The sequence below is a fragment of the Abrus precatorius genome, unplaced genomic scaffold, assembly GCF_003935025.1.
Source record: "Abrus precatorius isolate BTA unplaced genomic scaffold, Abrus_2018 Scaffold3, whole genome shotgun sequence".
In the NCBI taxonomy this organism is placed as follows: Eukaryota; Viridiplantae; Streptophyta; class Magnoliopsida; order Fabales; family Fabaceae; genus Abrus; species Abrus precatorius.
This window is the reverse complement of record NW_020874373.1, coordinates 35,184,349-35,199,153: the sequence shown is the minus strand read 5'-3', so window position 1 is coordinate 35,199,153 and position 14,805 is coordinate 35,184,349. Positions and strand designations below refer to the sequence as shown.

General features: G+C 32.2%; 2 protein-coding genes across 2 annotated transcripts; one reads left to right on the top strand and one right to left on the bottom strand.

The window, feature by feature from the left end:
- The first annotated feature begins 4,463 nt into the window (after positions 1 to 4,463).
- Positions 4,464 to 7,575, top strand: LOC113862573 (probably inactive leucine-rich repeat receptor-like protein kinase At3g28040). The gene is made up of 2 exons (XM_027495653.1): positions 4,464 to 6,007; positions 6,092 to 7,575. Exons 1-2 carry the CDS (start codon positions 4,464 to 4,466, stop codon positions 7,566 to 7,568), a joined length of 3,021 nt encoding a protein of 1,006 aa, XP_027351454.1. The 3' UTR covers positions 7,569 to 7,575.
- Positions 7,576 to 8,718: 1,143 nt separating this feature from the next.
- On the bottom strand, positions 8,719 to 13,517 carry LOC113861173 (eukaryotic translation initiation factor 3 subunit H). The gene is made up of 12 exons (XM_027493811.1): positions 13,360 to 13,517; positions 13,195 to 13,274; positions 12,630 to 12,746; positions 12,428 to 12,531; positions 12,216 to 12,282; positions 11,381 to 11,514; positions 11,249 to 11,297; positions 10,810 to 10,881; positions 10,627 to 10,728; positions 10,481 to 10,548; positions 9,041 to 9,193; positions 8,719 to 8,884 (listed from the first exon to the last, which is right to left on the bottom strand). The coding sequence occupies exons 1-12, from the start codon at positions 13,367 to 13,369 to the stop codon at positions 8,827 to 8,829; spliced, it is 1,014 nt and encodes a 337-aa protein (XP_027349612.1). The 5' UTR covers positions 13,370 to 13,517; the 3' UTR covers positions 8,719 to 8,826.
- Between the last annotated feature and the right edge of the window lie 1,288 nt (positions 13,518 to 14,805).

The following is a 14,805-nucleotide window of genomic DNA, read 5'->3' as shown; positions in this document are numbered from 1 at the left end:
AAAAATTTGAATTGAGACTTCATGGGAATAATAAGTTTAACGTCAATTCCATACATAATGAGTATTTGTATGTTTATTTATAAAATATAATTCCATGTGTGTAAGTACTGAAAAAGATTAATCGATACTACATTATTTAGACTTGCATTTATTGTGATTAATTTCTATAGGTAACCATTAAAATTAGGTCAAATTGTCACTCCACATATATATGACTAGTTAATATTAATTTGAAACCTTAGTTATTCAAAAAAATTAAATTAATTTAATACTAACTATCATGATAAAATTTCGAATGTAAATTTTATTCAATAATATTTTTAATACTATTTTACTAAATGGGTAGTTGAAATAAAATAGTTATATAATAATTTAAACTGATTTGAATATAAATTTTTAACTTCACAAAGAAAGATAGTATCATATATAAAAATATTTAAATATACTCTCATGTATTATACTAAAAAAATTAAATCAAAACAAATAAAAGTAAAAAACGATAAAATAGAAATGTTATTTTCTGTCAATAAAAATATTCTTAAGAAAAAGCTTGCCTTTTTTTTTCTTGGGTCGTGTAGAAAAAGCCTGGCTTAGTCTTGTGGCCATCTTGCACAGAGGATAGGGCTCATTCTTCTTCTAGGTCCAAAATTTAATAGAATGTCTTCGTTCCATATATCTTAAGAATCTTACAGAAATCTTAGAACATGTTTAATTTTTTTATTTTTAAAAATAAAAAATCATTTTAAAAACAGAAATGAAACGTGTTTTTATTTTTTTTATTTTATTTTCAACCAAATATAAAGTGGGTGTTGTTTTAGTATGAATTTTTTTAAAAGTGAGAAGCATGGATACTATTCAAGTTTCAATTTTTTTATGATTCAATTTTCAAGTCCGCACATGACTTATAATGAGCATGTTTATTTCTATTTTATCTTAATTATTTTTCTTCCTGTTGTTTGTAATATAATTTTTCCTTTATTATTTTTTATTAATTCCATTTTTTTAGAGAAAAATGGGAACAATTTCAAGAGATATGTTCACCCAAAATTCAAAAAGAAATGTAGGGTCGTCATTTAGTGATAATCTAAACTTCCCAAATTTGTGCATTTATTTTATCATTTAATGTGATAATTGTTTTTAATTTAGAGCTCCAATCTCAATTATAAATATATTAAACTCGAAGACGTCATTTCAATAAATTGAGTCTAAAATTTTGTTAAAATTTTTTTTCTACCATTTTAATTGTTATCTGCATAGTTTTCATTACAAAATAAATGAATGCTTGTTACTTAAAGGTAATGAACAACGAAGATTCAATCCTCACCTAGTGATATTATCATCTCATTAATTGAAAACTTAAACAACTATTTGTTTTAATATACATATTTTTTAAATTAATGTTAGTATTGATTAAAAACTATAAAAACTATGTGAATTATATTTTTCTTTTATTTTTTTTAGTTTTTAATAAATTTTAATCGTGTATTGATGTTCTTATGTGACATAATATGTGTGGAAATGTGGGGACAAAGAAACAAAATAGAAAGAAGCAATAAGAGAGTGTGTGGGGTAGTGACCCAAAAGAATCTCGTGAATCGGATTTGGATTTTGTGACCACTGCCTGTGCCCATCACACACAACCCATGTTGCCTTGGACCCACGCCAACAAGACCAAATACACATTTCAAATCATATAAATGCTACGAATATTTTTTTTTTTAAAAAAAATTGTTATTATTAATTTTGAAAAATATTAAAATACTTGTTTTATACCAATAAATATGTGGATAAACTTATAAAAAGTTGTAATTAATCCATAGTTGTAATTAATATGTAATTTTGAATTTAAAGATATGTGTTATTTACATTTATCTGAAATGTGTATATGTTTTGGTTAGTGTAGTATAAAAGCACTTTCCTAGCCAGTGGTCCCTGTATTGATGGAAACATTTCGGAGTAAGGACAAGCAAGGAAGGGTCAAATTTTGAAAAAAGCGAAAAAGCTTAAATTATTAAATAAATTACTTATGCCTTATTTGAAAATAATGATTATTTGTTTTTCTTTGATGAACAATAATATTTCAAAATTATTTATTTTGTTATTACTTATTAATCACTTAACAGTAACAAGGAAAAAAATAATCATAATTTTGTAAGTTGGAAGGAAAAATTGTTATCCCCACCATGAAAAGGGGTTTTATTAAATTCAGTTACTACAGCTTTTACTCATTATTTATGGCTGATTTAAAGGCACCATGCTCTTTTAGGTGATGATATATCCATAAAAGTATGCACTTTTGCATGGGAATCACAGAATAAAATGTGTCTTCAAACAAGATTGAACTCATTCAGTTCAGCCAAATGGATCATTGTTTTAATCAAAGAATGGTACTTTACTCATTCTTCATTTTTTTTGTCCCTAATAATTGTTCATGGAATGAAATCAAAAGGTGGCCCCAAAACAGTGTAAGATGATGGTTGGTGGGACTCTAGTATGCAAGATTTTCACACCATTAAAAGAGAGGAGGGTTCATTTTGTTCCAAAACAAAAGGCTTGTTGATTTTAAATAATAAAAAAAGGCTTATTGATTTGGTTTATTGATGATGATTTGATATGAATACCATATTTAAGAACGGTGTTCTTGATAATTTGTTAAATCTACGTTTGATCTATTTAAACATTTTTTAGAATATTAGCTAATATTTTCATAAATCTTGATTCAAAAACGTTTTTTTATACATGAATGTTTAATGACAAAAAGATGCATGGGAAAAGGAAGTTTGAGATCAATGGGTTGTTCTATTTTTACTTTTGCAAAATAACTTCGTTTTCTTATTTTTGCACAATGACATAAAATACTCAAATCTCTTTTATAAGAATAAAACGGGCTAAGACATTAGCATATATTACCTTTTTTTTGTTCTTTCTATATAGCTAATTTTCAATAATATTATTTTTATGGTTTGAACTAAAACGTAAAAATATTTCTCTTCCACGTCCAGATTCTTGAGAATAACGTACCATAGCTTGAAATAAACGTGATGAACAAGTTATACTAGGAAACTGCAATCAATAGTTGAATACACGAGTTGCTTGATCTTGATACAGTCCATTTTGCTGTATATTGGTGGATTCTAGCAAATGTGGATAAATAATTTAAAAGGGGGTGTACAAAATTCACCGAAGATTCCTAGCCAAGAAAAAATTAGAAAGTTATTTGGTACCTGGAAATTCTACCTAAAGTGAAGATGAATATGGAAACTCCCTAATAATTAATATTTCTCCATACTAGAATGAAATTATGGGAAAAAGTGTTAGCTGTCATGGGATGCCTTTTTTACGAAGGTAATATACAGAAAGTGAGAATCAGTTGCATTCTCTTTGTCATTACACAGCATAGCAATATGGTTTTTGTCACCTATTGCTATAGGATCTATTGATATTTGATATACAGCAAGGCAGTGATATAATGGAGTAATTATGACTGTAGCTAAACAACATTAAGAAACAAACAATCCTTATGATGTAGTTGAATTATTTAATTATCTTGTAGATAAATTTATTCTTCTCATCTTTTTGTTTACTTTTATTTAATTATCTTGTCACCTAACAATATAGACATTTTCTTTGACAAAAGTTGAAGAGACTTTTCTACCCCCTTTATGGTTATATACTACCATGCTCTATGGTATAGACAACAAATAGAATATTATTTTCCTACTGAACTACATAATCTCTCTCTTATAATCCATAATCGAGATTCTCTTTCTCTAGATAGAAGGACAACTAATATTTCTCAATTTAAAATCCCCAAAAGAAAAATAAACCACATGACATTTTGCAGAGACAAGACTTGGAAGTATTTGCTCCTAGTATCTGTGATTTCAACTAAAAAAAATGCACCTTGGTATTGGAGTGTTAGCTCCTCCTCATAGAAGCATCAAGATCAATGCATCATTTGAATGATAGTAAAACTACAAAACCTCACAAGGAAATAGTAGCATACAAAATTATTCTTCAATTCACATAAAAAAAAAAAAAGCATATAAAGTACTAACTCACTCAACATTTGAGAACAGAAAACGAAGGCACAAGGAGGAAGAGGTTGTAGGACACGACAAAGGCCTTTGTTTGGACAAGGGCCTTGTAAGTTGTAATGGGGTGGCAATTTGTCAGTAGCTAAGCCATGTTTGTTGGACCAAAACTGTTTGATCACGGACTACACTAACAATACCATATTCACCCATTATTGGCTTTCTCAATGACCCATCTCTCACCCCATTTTTGTAAAATATTCTTCTCTACTTCTCGTGAACACACATGTAATATCGTTTTCGCTAAGGTAGTGTAACATCTACCGGTCATTACAGTTCTCACATACTATGTTATCCTTACAAAAAATAAGCTAACTACCAAAGATAGAAAGATAATTCAACCTCAAGAAGAGGAAGAAGAAGAGAAGAATGACAAGTGTTCAGTTTCATTGGAGAGTTTTAAGTTTACTGATTTCAGTTTCCTATTTGCTGACTTGCTTGGGAAACAATGACATTCCTGTTCAGTTGAATGATGATGTTCTTGGTCTGATTGTGTTTAAATCAGACCTTCATGACCCTTCTTATCTTGCTTCGTGGAATGAAGATGATGTCAACCCATGTTCATGGCAGTTTGTGCAATGCAATCCTGAGAGTGGAAGAGTCACAGAGGTCTCATTGGATGGCTTAGGATTATCTGGGAAGATTGGAAGAGGTCTTGAGAAGTTGCAGCATCTAACGGTATTGTCTCTTTCTCACAACAACTTGAGTGGGAGTATTAGTCCATCACTTACTCTTTCCAATAGTCTTGAAAGGTTGAACCTTAGTCACAATGGTCTTTCTGGTCCCATACCTACTTCTTTTGTAAATTTGAGTTCAATAAGATTTCTTGATCTTTCAGAGAATTCATTCTCAGGACCAATCCCTGACAACTTGTTTGAGAGATGGTTTTCGCTTCATCACCTTTCTCTAGCTTGGAACATGTTTGAAGGACAAATTCCGGGGTCATTGTCTAGATGTTCCTCTTTGAATAGCCTTAATCTTTCCAATAATCGTTTCAGTGGTAATGTGGACTTCACTGGGATTTGGTCACTGAGCAGGCTTAGGACTTTGGATCTATCCAACAATGCCTTATCTGGCACTCTACCTAGTGGAATTTCATCCATACATAACTTGAAAGAGATTTTATTACAAGGTAACCAGTTTTCAGGTCCATTACCTACTGATATTGGGCTCTGCCTGCATCTGAGTAGGTTTGATTTCAGTGATAATCAGCTCAGTGGAGAACTACCAGAGTCACTTGGGAGGCTGAATTCTTTGAGCTATTTCAAGGCATCAAATAATCTTTTCACGAATGAGTTTCCTCAGTGGATTGGTAACATGACCAGTCTTGAACAACTAGAGCTCTCAAACAATCAGTTCACTGGAAGCATCCCGCACTCAATAGGGGAATTGAGATCACTATCTTATTTTAGCATTTCAAATAACAAGCTTGTTGGAAATATTCCATCATCATTGGGTTCCTGCACAAAGTTATCTGTGATCAGGCTCAGAGGTAATGGTTTCAATGGAACCATTCCCGAGGGCTTGTTTGGCCAAGGATTGGAGGAAATAGACTTATCCCATAATGGTCTGATGGGTACAATTCCTGCAGCCTCAAGCAGACTCTTGGAAACACTCACCAATTTGGATCTTTCAGATAACCATCTCCAAGGGAATATCCCTGCAGAAATGGGTCTTCTTTCAAAACTAAGATATTTGAACCTGTCTTGGAATGATCTTCATTCGCAGATGCCTCCAGAATTTGGTCTCCTTCAGAACCTAACAGTTTTGGATCTTCGTTACAGTGCCTTGTATGGTTCAGTTCCAGCAGATATATGTGATTCAGGCAATTTAGCTGTCCTTCAACTGGATGGAAATTCACTGAAGGGATCTATTCCAGATGAGATTGGGAATTGCACATCTCTTTACTTGCTGTATGCCTCCTATTTCTCAAGCTCTAGTATCATCTTTTGTGCACAACTTTTTGTAAGGTACTAATTCTTTCTCTTTTTATGCAGGAGTTTGTCTCACAATAATTTGACTGGTTCAATTCCAAAGTCCATGTCAAAGTTAAACAAACTCAAAATTCTCAAACTGGAACTCAATGAGTTAATTGGAGAGATACCAATGGAGCTTGGAATGCTTCAAAGTCTTCTTGCTGTGAACATATCATATAACAGGCTCACGGGCAGGCTTCCTGCAGGTAGCATATTTCAGAACTTGGACAAAAGTTCCTTGGAAGGAAATCTTGGTCTTTGCTCACCCTTGTTGAATGGTCCATGTAAGATGAATGTCCCCAAGCCACTAGTGCTAGACCCAAATGCCTATAACAACCAAATAGGTCCCCAAAGACAAAGAAATGAATCATCTGTGCCTGGCCAAATTCATCGCCACAGGTTCCTTAGTGTATCTGCTATTGTAGCAATATCTGCATCCTTTGTCATTGTATTAGGAGTAATTGCTGTTAGCTTGCTTAATGTTTCTGTAAGGAGAAAGCTATCATTTGTGGATAATGCTTTGGAAAGCATGTGCTCAAGCTCTTCAAGATCTGGAAGCCCAGCCACAGGAAAGCTTGTTCTGTTGGATTCACAGTCCTCATCTGATTGGATCAGCAATCCTGAGTCCTTGCTCAACAAGGCATCTGAGATTGGGGAAGGAGTCTTTGGAACTGTATATAAGGTACCATTGGGATCACAAGGTAGAGTGGTGGCAATCAAAAAGCTTATTACCTCGAACATAATCCAATATCCAGAAGACTTCGATAGGGAAGTCAGAATCCTAGGAAAAGCAAGGCACCCAAATCTAATAGCATTGAAAGGATACTATTGGACTCCTCAATTACAGCTTTTAGTAACTGAGTATGCACCAAATGGTAGCCTGCAAACCAAGCTACATGAAAGACTTCCTTCTAGTCCTCCACTTTCTTGGGCTATTAGATTTAAAATTTTGCTTGGAACAGCAAAGGGTCTTGCCCACTTGCACCATTCTTTCCGTCCTCCAATCATTCATTACAACATAAAGCCAAGTAACATTTTGCTTGATGAAAATTGCAACCCGAAAATCTCAGATTTTGGGTTAGCTCGGCTTCTGACAAAGCTAGACAGGCATGTTATGAGCAACAGGTTTCAGAGTGCATTAGGATATGTAGCACCAGAATTAGCATGCCAAAGCTTAAGGGTCAATGAGAAATGTGATGTGTACGGTTTTGGAGTGATGATCCTTGAGCTGGTGACAGGTAGAAGGCCAGTGGAGTATGGAGAAGACAATGTGCTGATACTGAATGACCATGTAAGGGTGTTGCTTGAGCAAGGGAATGTGTTGGATTGTGTGGATCAAAGCATGAGTGAGTACCCTGAGGATGAAGTGTTGCCAGTTCTGAAGCTAGCAATGGTATGCACTTCTCAAATACCTTCTAGCAGACCTACTATGGCTGAAGTGGTGCAAATACTGCAAGTCATTAAAACTCCAGTTCCTCAAAGGATGGAAGTGTTTTGATGATGAGACATGCTTCTCTATCTAACTAGCTTGAAATATAGAAAATCTTCGTTACTGTTAAGATTACTGTTTTTTCGTTTTCTTTTTATTTTTATTTTTTTTCTTATGCCATGTATCCTTTTTAACTTTGCTTCGGTTTATGTGGACTGTTCATTCAAGTACAAGCAGGTTTTCCCCGTATAAATGGAAATCGGTATCATAAATCTCTAATTCTCAACTCTTGTTTTCTCTTTTATTGGTATCAGACTATCAGTTTATCGAATTATATTTACTAAATTTTGATCAAATTACAATTTATAGCAATGTAGCTGCATGAAAAAATATAATCACGCTGTTCAGTTAACGTATTAGACATTGGAAAGAACAAATTTAAAAATCTTGGGCATGAATACAGATTTGTGTTATCAATTATTTCTGGCTGCGGAAACTTTTAGAGAAGAAAAATTCTCCGCTAAACCACATTGAATTCAAACATTTTTAACTACATAATTTTATTTAGCTAAGTTGATCATCATTCATAGTTAAGGGGTATAAACAGGTTAGGCTAAATACGTATGGACGCCTCTTCACTCCAATACGTTATTGCAGAAAATTCAACCCATGGAATATTCGGAAAAGGAGTCCCTATAAGCCGTTTCGGTTTACTATTGTGAAAGGGCGTTTTTTTTCCTTAAATATGTATTCCTCAAAAGAACATAGCCTACTTGGATTTCTTCAAAAACATTTTTTAAAATGCAAATATAATAAAACTGCTTGATATGATTGACAGTAAATATAAAAATAGCTATTTTTGGGTTCAAACTTCAAAGGAGAACACAATAACTACTTGTGATTGTTACGCTGTTAGCATTGTGATTGATAAGACTTCTTTTCCCATCAACACAACTCATCAAAGCGGGATGTTAATATTTCATTTATACCATCAAATTTCTACTCATACAAGATAGCTTCACAAAAAAAGTATAAATACTTTTTGATAAAATGAATTAAAAGTAGTCTAGTCGATTAATTTTAATATAGCTGGATGCTGAATTTCGTAATGAAGCCCACATAGCAAGCAACAAGTAGCACTGCATGTGCCTCTGAAGAAACATTTTACTGCATACAATTGAATGGGTTCATAAAACAAAAAATTCGGTGGCCCTAAAAGCATGATCGATTCTCTACTATTCTACCAAATTCGCATAAAATTATCATCCTATACGGAAAAGAAATTGGATAAAAGCAAACATCATAATGAAAAACAAAAATTGCATTCTCAATCCTCATGCAAAGCCTTCATCAAATAGAGTCTGTTGAAGCTCTGCCCTGACACCCTGCAGAACATGCGACAGAAAATGCAATAACGATTAAACTTTATTAAATATAGCCAAAATAAAGGAAACTGCAGGAAATTCAAATGGGCAACTAGAGTATCTTGCTTCTCAACATGAAAAACATGACCTGGCTACCATGAAAACATAGTTACATACCCATTAATTTGGTTGCAGTAGTTTGAAATTTGATTTGTTATGAGGAAGCTCTCCAATCGTGATGGTTCAGCGAGCGGCTTGAAAATGGGATTTGAAGGATCTTCCTCCGGCAAAGGTTCTTCTCCTGCAGCTTTACGAGCCATGTTCTCCGCCCTAATATAACAAAAATCAAAACAGATAATATATTAAACCAATAATTGGAACAAGGCTAAGCTAACTATTGCAACTTCCAATCTCTGTAGTCGTGTGAAAAATAAAAGACAGGCCAAAGAAATTCAACATTAAGATTGTCTGTGTAAACAGACATGCTCTATATTTGATCCCAAGAGCTATGTGAATCCAAATTATGCTGGATTACCTTTACCTTCAGTCAAAACTTATAACTACTGGACTTGAAAATTGTTACCAACTTATATTTTAGCATTCATTTATACATCATAAAACACAGCTTGGCATGAAATGACTTGACATGCATCAGAGCTATAAAACATTCTCCCCCTTTCCCCAAAAAATTCAATGGCACCACCGTTGATGCACTATTGCATTTTGGTTTATCAATCAGCCATAGCAATATGAACGCATCCCCTTCAATCTCATTATCCTTCTCATTACTACTTTGGAGTTGTTGGCTAAATATCCTCACAAACATAGGAGACTAAATCTTAGAACAAGGGTGGTGACACCGTGACAGTAATGCGAAGTCCACCAAAGGGTGCCAACTCCACAATTATAACCTCAGTAAAGTTCACCTAGGGTCAAAGTACGCTTCCATTGTGATCAACCACTATTAGGTATACCAGTCTTTTAAACCAATATATAAGTGGTGCAAATTAAGTAAATTATGACCCTCAACCTTGAGTAAACTCTAATTTCCAACATACTCTACAAACAGAACCTTTATTTTACTGAATAGCACAAAAATCCAAATGTATACAAATTTAATGTCAATATGGCATGGATAATTGAACTTAATTTAATAGGTCAATGTGTATGCCTCAAAAGTTATTTGAAAAAAAAAATTACGTACTGACTTGTCTATTTTCTTTTGATAATAATAAGCACGTGATATTGTTAGACAGATGAAGTTTTCATGAAAATTTCATTGTTGGCTCAGTTCCCTAAATAAGTAATGAGTTGAACAGATTAAATTGGTAAGTAGGTCCTCTCTAACCAACCTGTTACAAACTAATCAAGAAATAATGAAAAAAGGAAACAAAATCTAAAACAATTGGAAAACTCATTCAAAGATGTAATAACCAATTTATGGGATTTGAACCAAAACAAATGAGTTAGCAAAAGCATCATCCAAACATGTTAATAATATCTTAAAACCACACAAGTCTTACTGCCAGTCTCTGCATTCTAATCTTACAACAAACAAAAACATAATGCAATTATTAGATTGAACTAGCACCAGTTCAAAACCAAATTAAATAATACCTTCTCTTTTGAAGCCATGCTTGCTGCTGAGCCTGTTGACGAGACAAGCTCCTATAGTAGAATTGGAACTAAAATAAAAGAAATTTCAGTCAGATACATCTAAAATTTAAAAAAAAAAAAAACAACTAATGAAGACCTAAAATGACCTTTTGTTGTTCTAGTGACAAGTCATCCATGCATTCAATCAAAAATTCCATATTCCTCTCCATTAATGAACTGGTTGACAATTGTAAGCGATCATAATCACACTGCAATGGCACAACAGCAGATGTAAACATAAACTACATTTTAAATGATCAAAAGAATATCTTGTAAAGATCATAGTTCACCTGGGTGACTGGGGTATCAGGTTCAAGCTCTGTCATAAAAGCACTGATAAGGGCAGAATTTGAAACTTTGATCTGATATATAAATACATATGAAGCATGATCAGCTTTAAATACAAACCTATGTCCTACTAACAAAAATATAATCCAAAATTAATTAATACACTTCAGTACCATAAAATATGTTACAAGAGAATATTGATGTGAATGCCAGTCAAATGTCTAATTCATTCTTAATTGTTGCATTAATCAATTTGACCAAGATTATTACTATTCCAATCCACCATGATGAATGTGTTTTTCAATCATTACAAATTTTGAACCACTTTACTTTTAAGATGATTTGGGAAGTACAAGGCATTTAAAATTATAAAAAAAAAAAATCATTACAATGAAGCAAGTATTTGGTCAAACCAAAAGCACAATTTTCAAGAAAGCTTACAGGTATTTCCTCGAAGATATCCACCCATGATAAGTTCTTCTCCCTCAATCTATACCACAAGAAAGAAGAAAAATAAGAAATCAAATGGTTCAACTTATCTTAAAGACAAGACATCTAGAAGAAAATCCATACTTCTCTCCAGTAAAATTGTTGCTGCGATAGAGTTCCATAAATGAGTCAGAAAGTTTCAAGGCCTTCAAAGCTAGAACACCTTGATCAGACCTTGACGGATCATATATTATGCAAACACAGCGTCTAATATTCTCCTGAAAAACATTGGTATGTTAGAAAGAAAAATTTATATACCTGAAATGATAATGTTGTTAAGATTGACTTAAACCCCCAAAATAAAAAAGGCCCAAAGGACTGCATCCTACAAACTAACTTTTAAATTTTAAATATCAGAAATAACCATCGGTCATGTGTAGTAAATTTAAGCAACAGAAAACCTAGACAAGGGAAAAAAACATGATATTCACATCATCTGGTTATACACAAACATAGATTTATTTGTCTTTTTCCTTAGTCATCTCAACTCTCCTATTTTACAAACACCTATTTTCACTTCAAAGTTCAAAGCAATATAGTAAGCACATCAGTAAATATAGTTTAGCTCATGTAAAATTCCAAGTTATTTGTAACAAAAGTCATTCTCATCCAACAAAATACACTGATATCTGAAATTCAAACCCTTGGTGTTGCAGACCACATCATGTGTTGGCCTGTTGGGCATTCTATTTCTAAATTTTAGTTCTGCAGACTAGTGTGAAACTTATGTAATCACCTCCCATTAATGACCGCTTCTGGCAAGGGAAGAATATTTTGGAGACACATGAACAAAATGAGATTAGCACATTTACATTAAATAGAAAACTATAGGCGCATTTGGTTTCCACAATAACAAATAGTTACAAGGTACTAACAAAGAAACCCCATCTTAAACAAAACAAATTTTAACAGCCATTACCTGGTAATTCATAAACGTTTCAATAAGCTCCACAGTCTGAAAGGAGCCAAGCAATGTAGACTGGTACCTAGATTCAAAGAATTATCACATGTATTGGAGAAATTATTACAAAGAACATATCAAACCAAATTCCAAAACATTTATCAAACCATTAAAGTTTAAAACACTTGAGTAGGTATCTCATATGAAAGTTGTATTTTCATCATACATACCATCCAACAGTATTATTGTCAACATTAACCTCCCTCAAGCATCTCATCATTTCGAGCTGGTAATTAGCACCATCAGCTTCAATTTCCTCATCCTCCTCCCTCATCTGCAATTTTAAGTAACAAACACGATAACTTCAGGAAGGCAGCATTGAAGAATTAAAAATGGAGAAACAAAGAAAGAAAAAGAAAGGTGATATCATACTGGAAAGGGGAAGCAGTTAGTAACTTCAAGAACACTGCCAACATCCAACCCAAGAAGTTGTCCGGTGACTAAAGCAGGCGAGTGGTCCTTACAATGCTTAATTATCTTCAGGATAACCTGTTCAGCCAGAAACAACATCACCCAGAATGGTGTAAGTATTTCTGTTCACTATGCAAAAATAATTGAAGATACTCTCACAATATGGGCCCTGCCTCAAAAACTTCTCCAACTTTAATGATACAATATTTTATCAGGAAATAGGTATACACACACATACATAGAAATACAACAATAGACCTACCCATTAGAGCCCCATCCACACAAACTCGGATGTTAGAAGTTGCTTAAACGTTGCAATTTCAAAATTCTTACATAATTGGAGTCCATAAAAAAGTGAAGTTACAACGCAACATATTTGCAGACTACCCAAATGCAAAAAACAAATAGAGAACCATAATTACAAATAATGCAACCCTTCAAAACCCCATATAAATGCAACATTTTTTTGGTGATTCCAAAAGCAGTTTCATGCAGCAGTTTAGAAATTGAAGTGAATAAAGCATACCAATCCCTCAATCTGAACGACTCTAAGAGGTGGGGCAGCTTCCTCCGTTGCGGCCACTTGGAGAAAAGATCTAGCTGTGGCTGCATAAAACGAGGCATCAATGGCGTTATGTGAGTGAAGAAAGAAAAATGCGGAAATTCGAGATTGTTGAAAGAGAAAGCGCACTATTAGCCATGTTTTGAATCTCGAAAGTGAGAACCACGAAAATCAGAAGGAGCGGAGAAGTGTGTGTTGAAGCTTCGAGGATGAAGAAACCCTAAAGCCGGAGAAAGAGGAGAAGGCTTTGCTCAGAATTGGGCTCAAATAGTCCACAACTAAATGAAATTTTTTTAAGGATATGTAATTATTTATTTATTTATGCTAATATGTATTTTTATTTATTTAACTATAATCTCTTACAAATATTATACTATAAATTTAAATTTTGATTATCCAACAAATTTTTTTAGAGTTAATTTTATTCTTATTAAGTTGCATGAATTTTTAAATTATTATTTATTAAATTTAACTCTATTTTTAATTTTAAATCTCAACAATTTACATTTAATCATTTATATATATCTATTTCTTAAATTTAATTTATGTAATTTACATTAAATTATTTTTAATTTTAGTCGTATCAATGTTATTTTTTAAAAATTTAATAGTTTTAAAACAATTATTTTTTAAAATTAAATAACTTAAATTTATTTTATATTTTCATTTAAATAAAAATTTCTATTAAATATTATTCCTTGTACGAGACCAAATCAATAATATATATATATATATATATATATATATATATAAACTTTAAGATTATTGTGTTGATAATTTTATTTTTATTTTTAAATTTTGACATATTATATTAATAAAGAGGATATATATTAATTTTTATAATTTATTTTTATTTAATTTTTATATAATCAAGTCTTTATTATTAATACTGAAAATTTATAGTATTTTTTAATTTATTCTTATGTTTTGCATTCAATATATGCATATTTTAAATGAAAGAATGGATTTTTTTTTTCCACATTCTAAAAGAACTCATTTGATTACCTGAGTCATTTCACTAGCCTTAAAGTTTGTGAAATTATCATATTATTAATATTAAGTTTAGAGAGTTTAGAATATTTTAGTCATCAATTTATACTCTATTAGGCTGTATCAAATGTTTATATATATATATATGAAAAAGGATCTTCTTATACTAATGTAAGTCTAAAAATTTTTACACTTAATCTGAACATTTTATTTAATTTAAATCTAACGGCCAGTAAAATAATAAATTATAATTCGTTAAGTTTAAGTTAAATAAAAAACTCAAATTAGATGTAAGAATTTTTAAACTTATACTATTATAAAAAGATGATAAAAGTACAAACAATCTTAAGCACACATTAGGTAGTCCCAATATAAGCTAATAAGAAAAATAGTTAGTTTTATAGGTAGCTTTTATATTATCCAAAAGACTAATGGAGAGACATGTTAATTACAACGTTTCTTAACGAGGATTGAGTTACTAAGTCCAATATCCCCCAAAGTCTATGTAGGGTATGAATTTTTCTATGAACAACTTTTCCTTCTCTAATTTTTGGGGTTTTTGAAACTTGAAGCAATGACACTAGC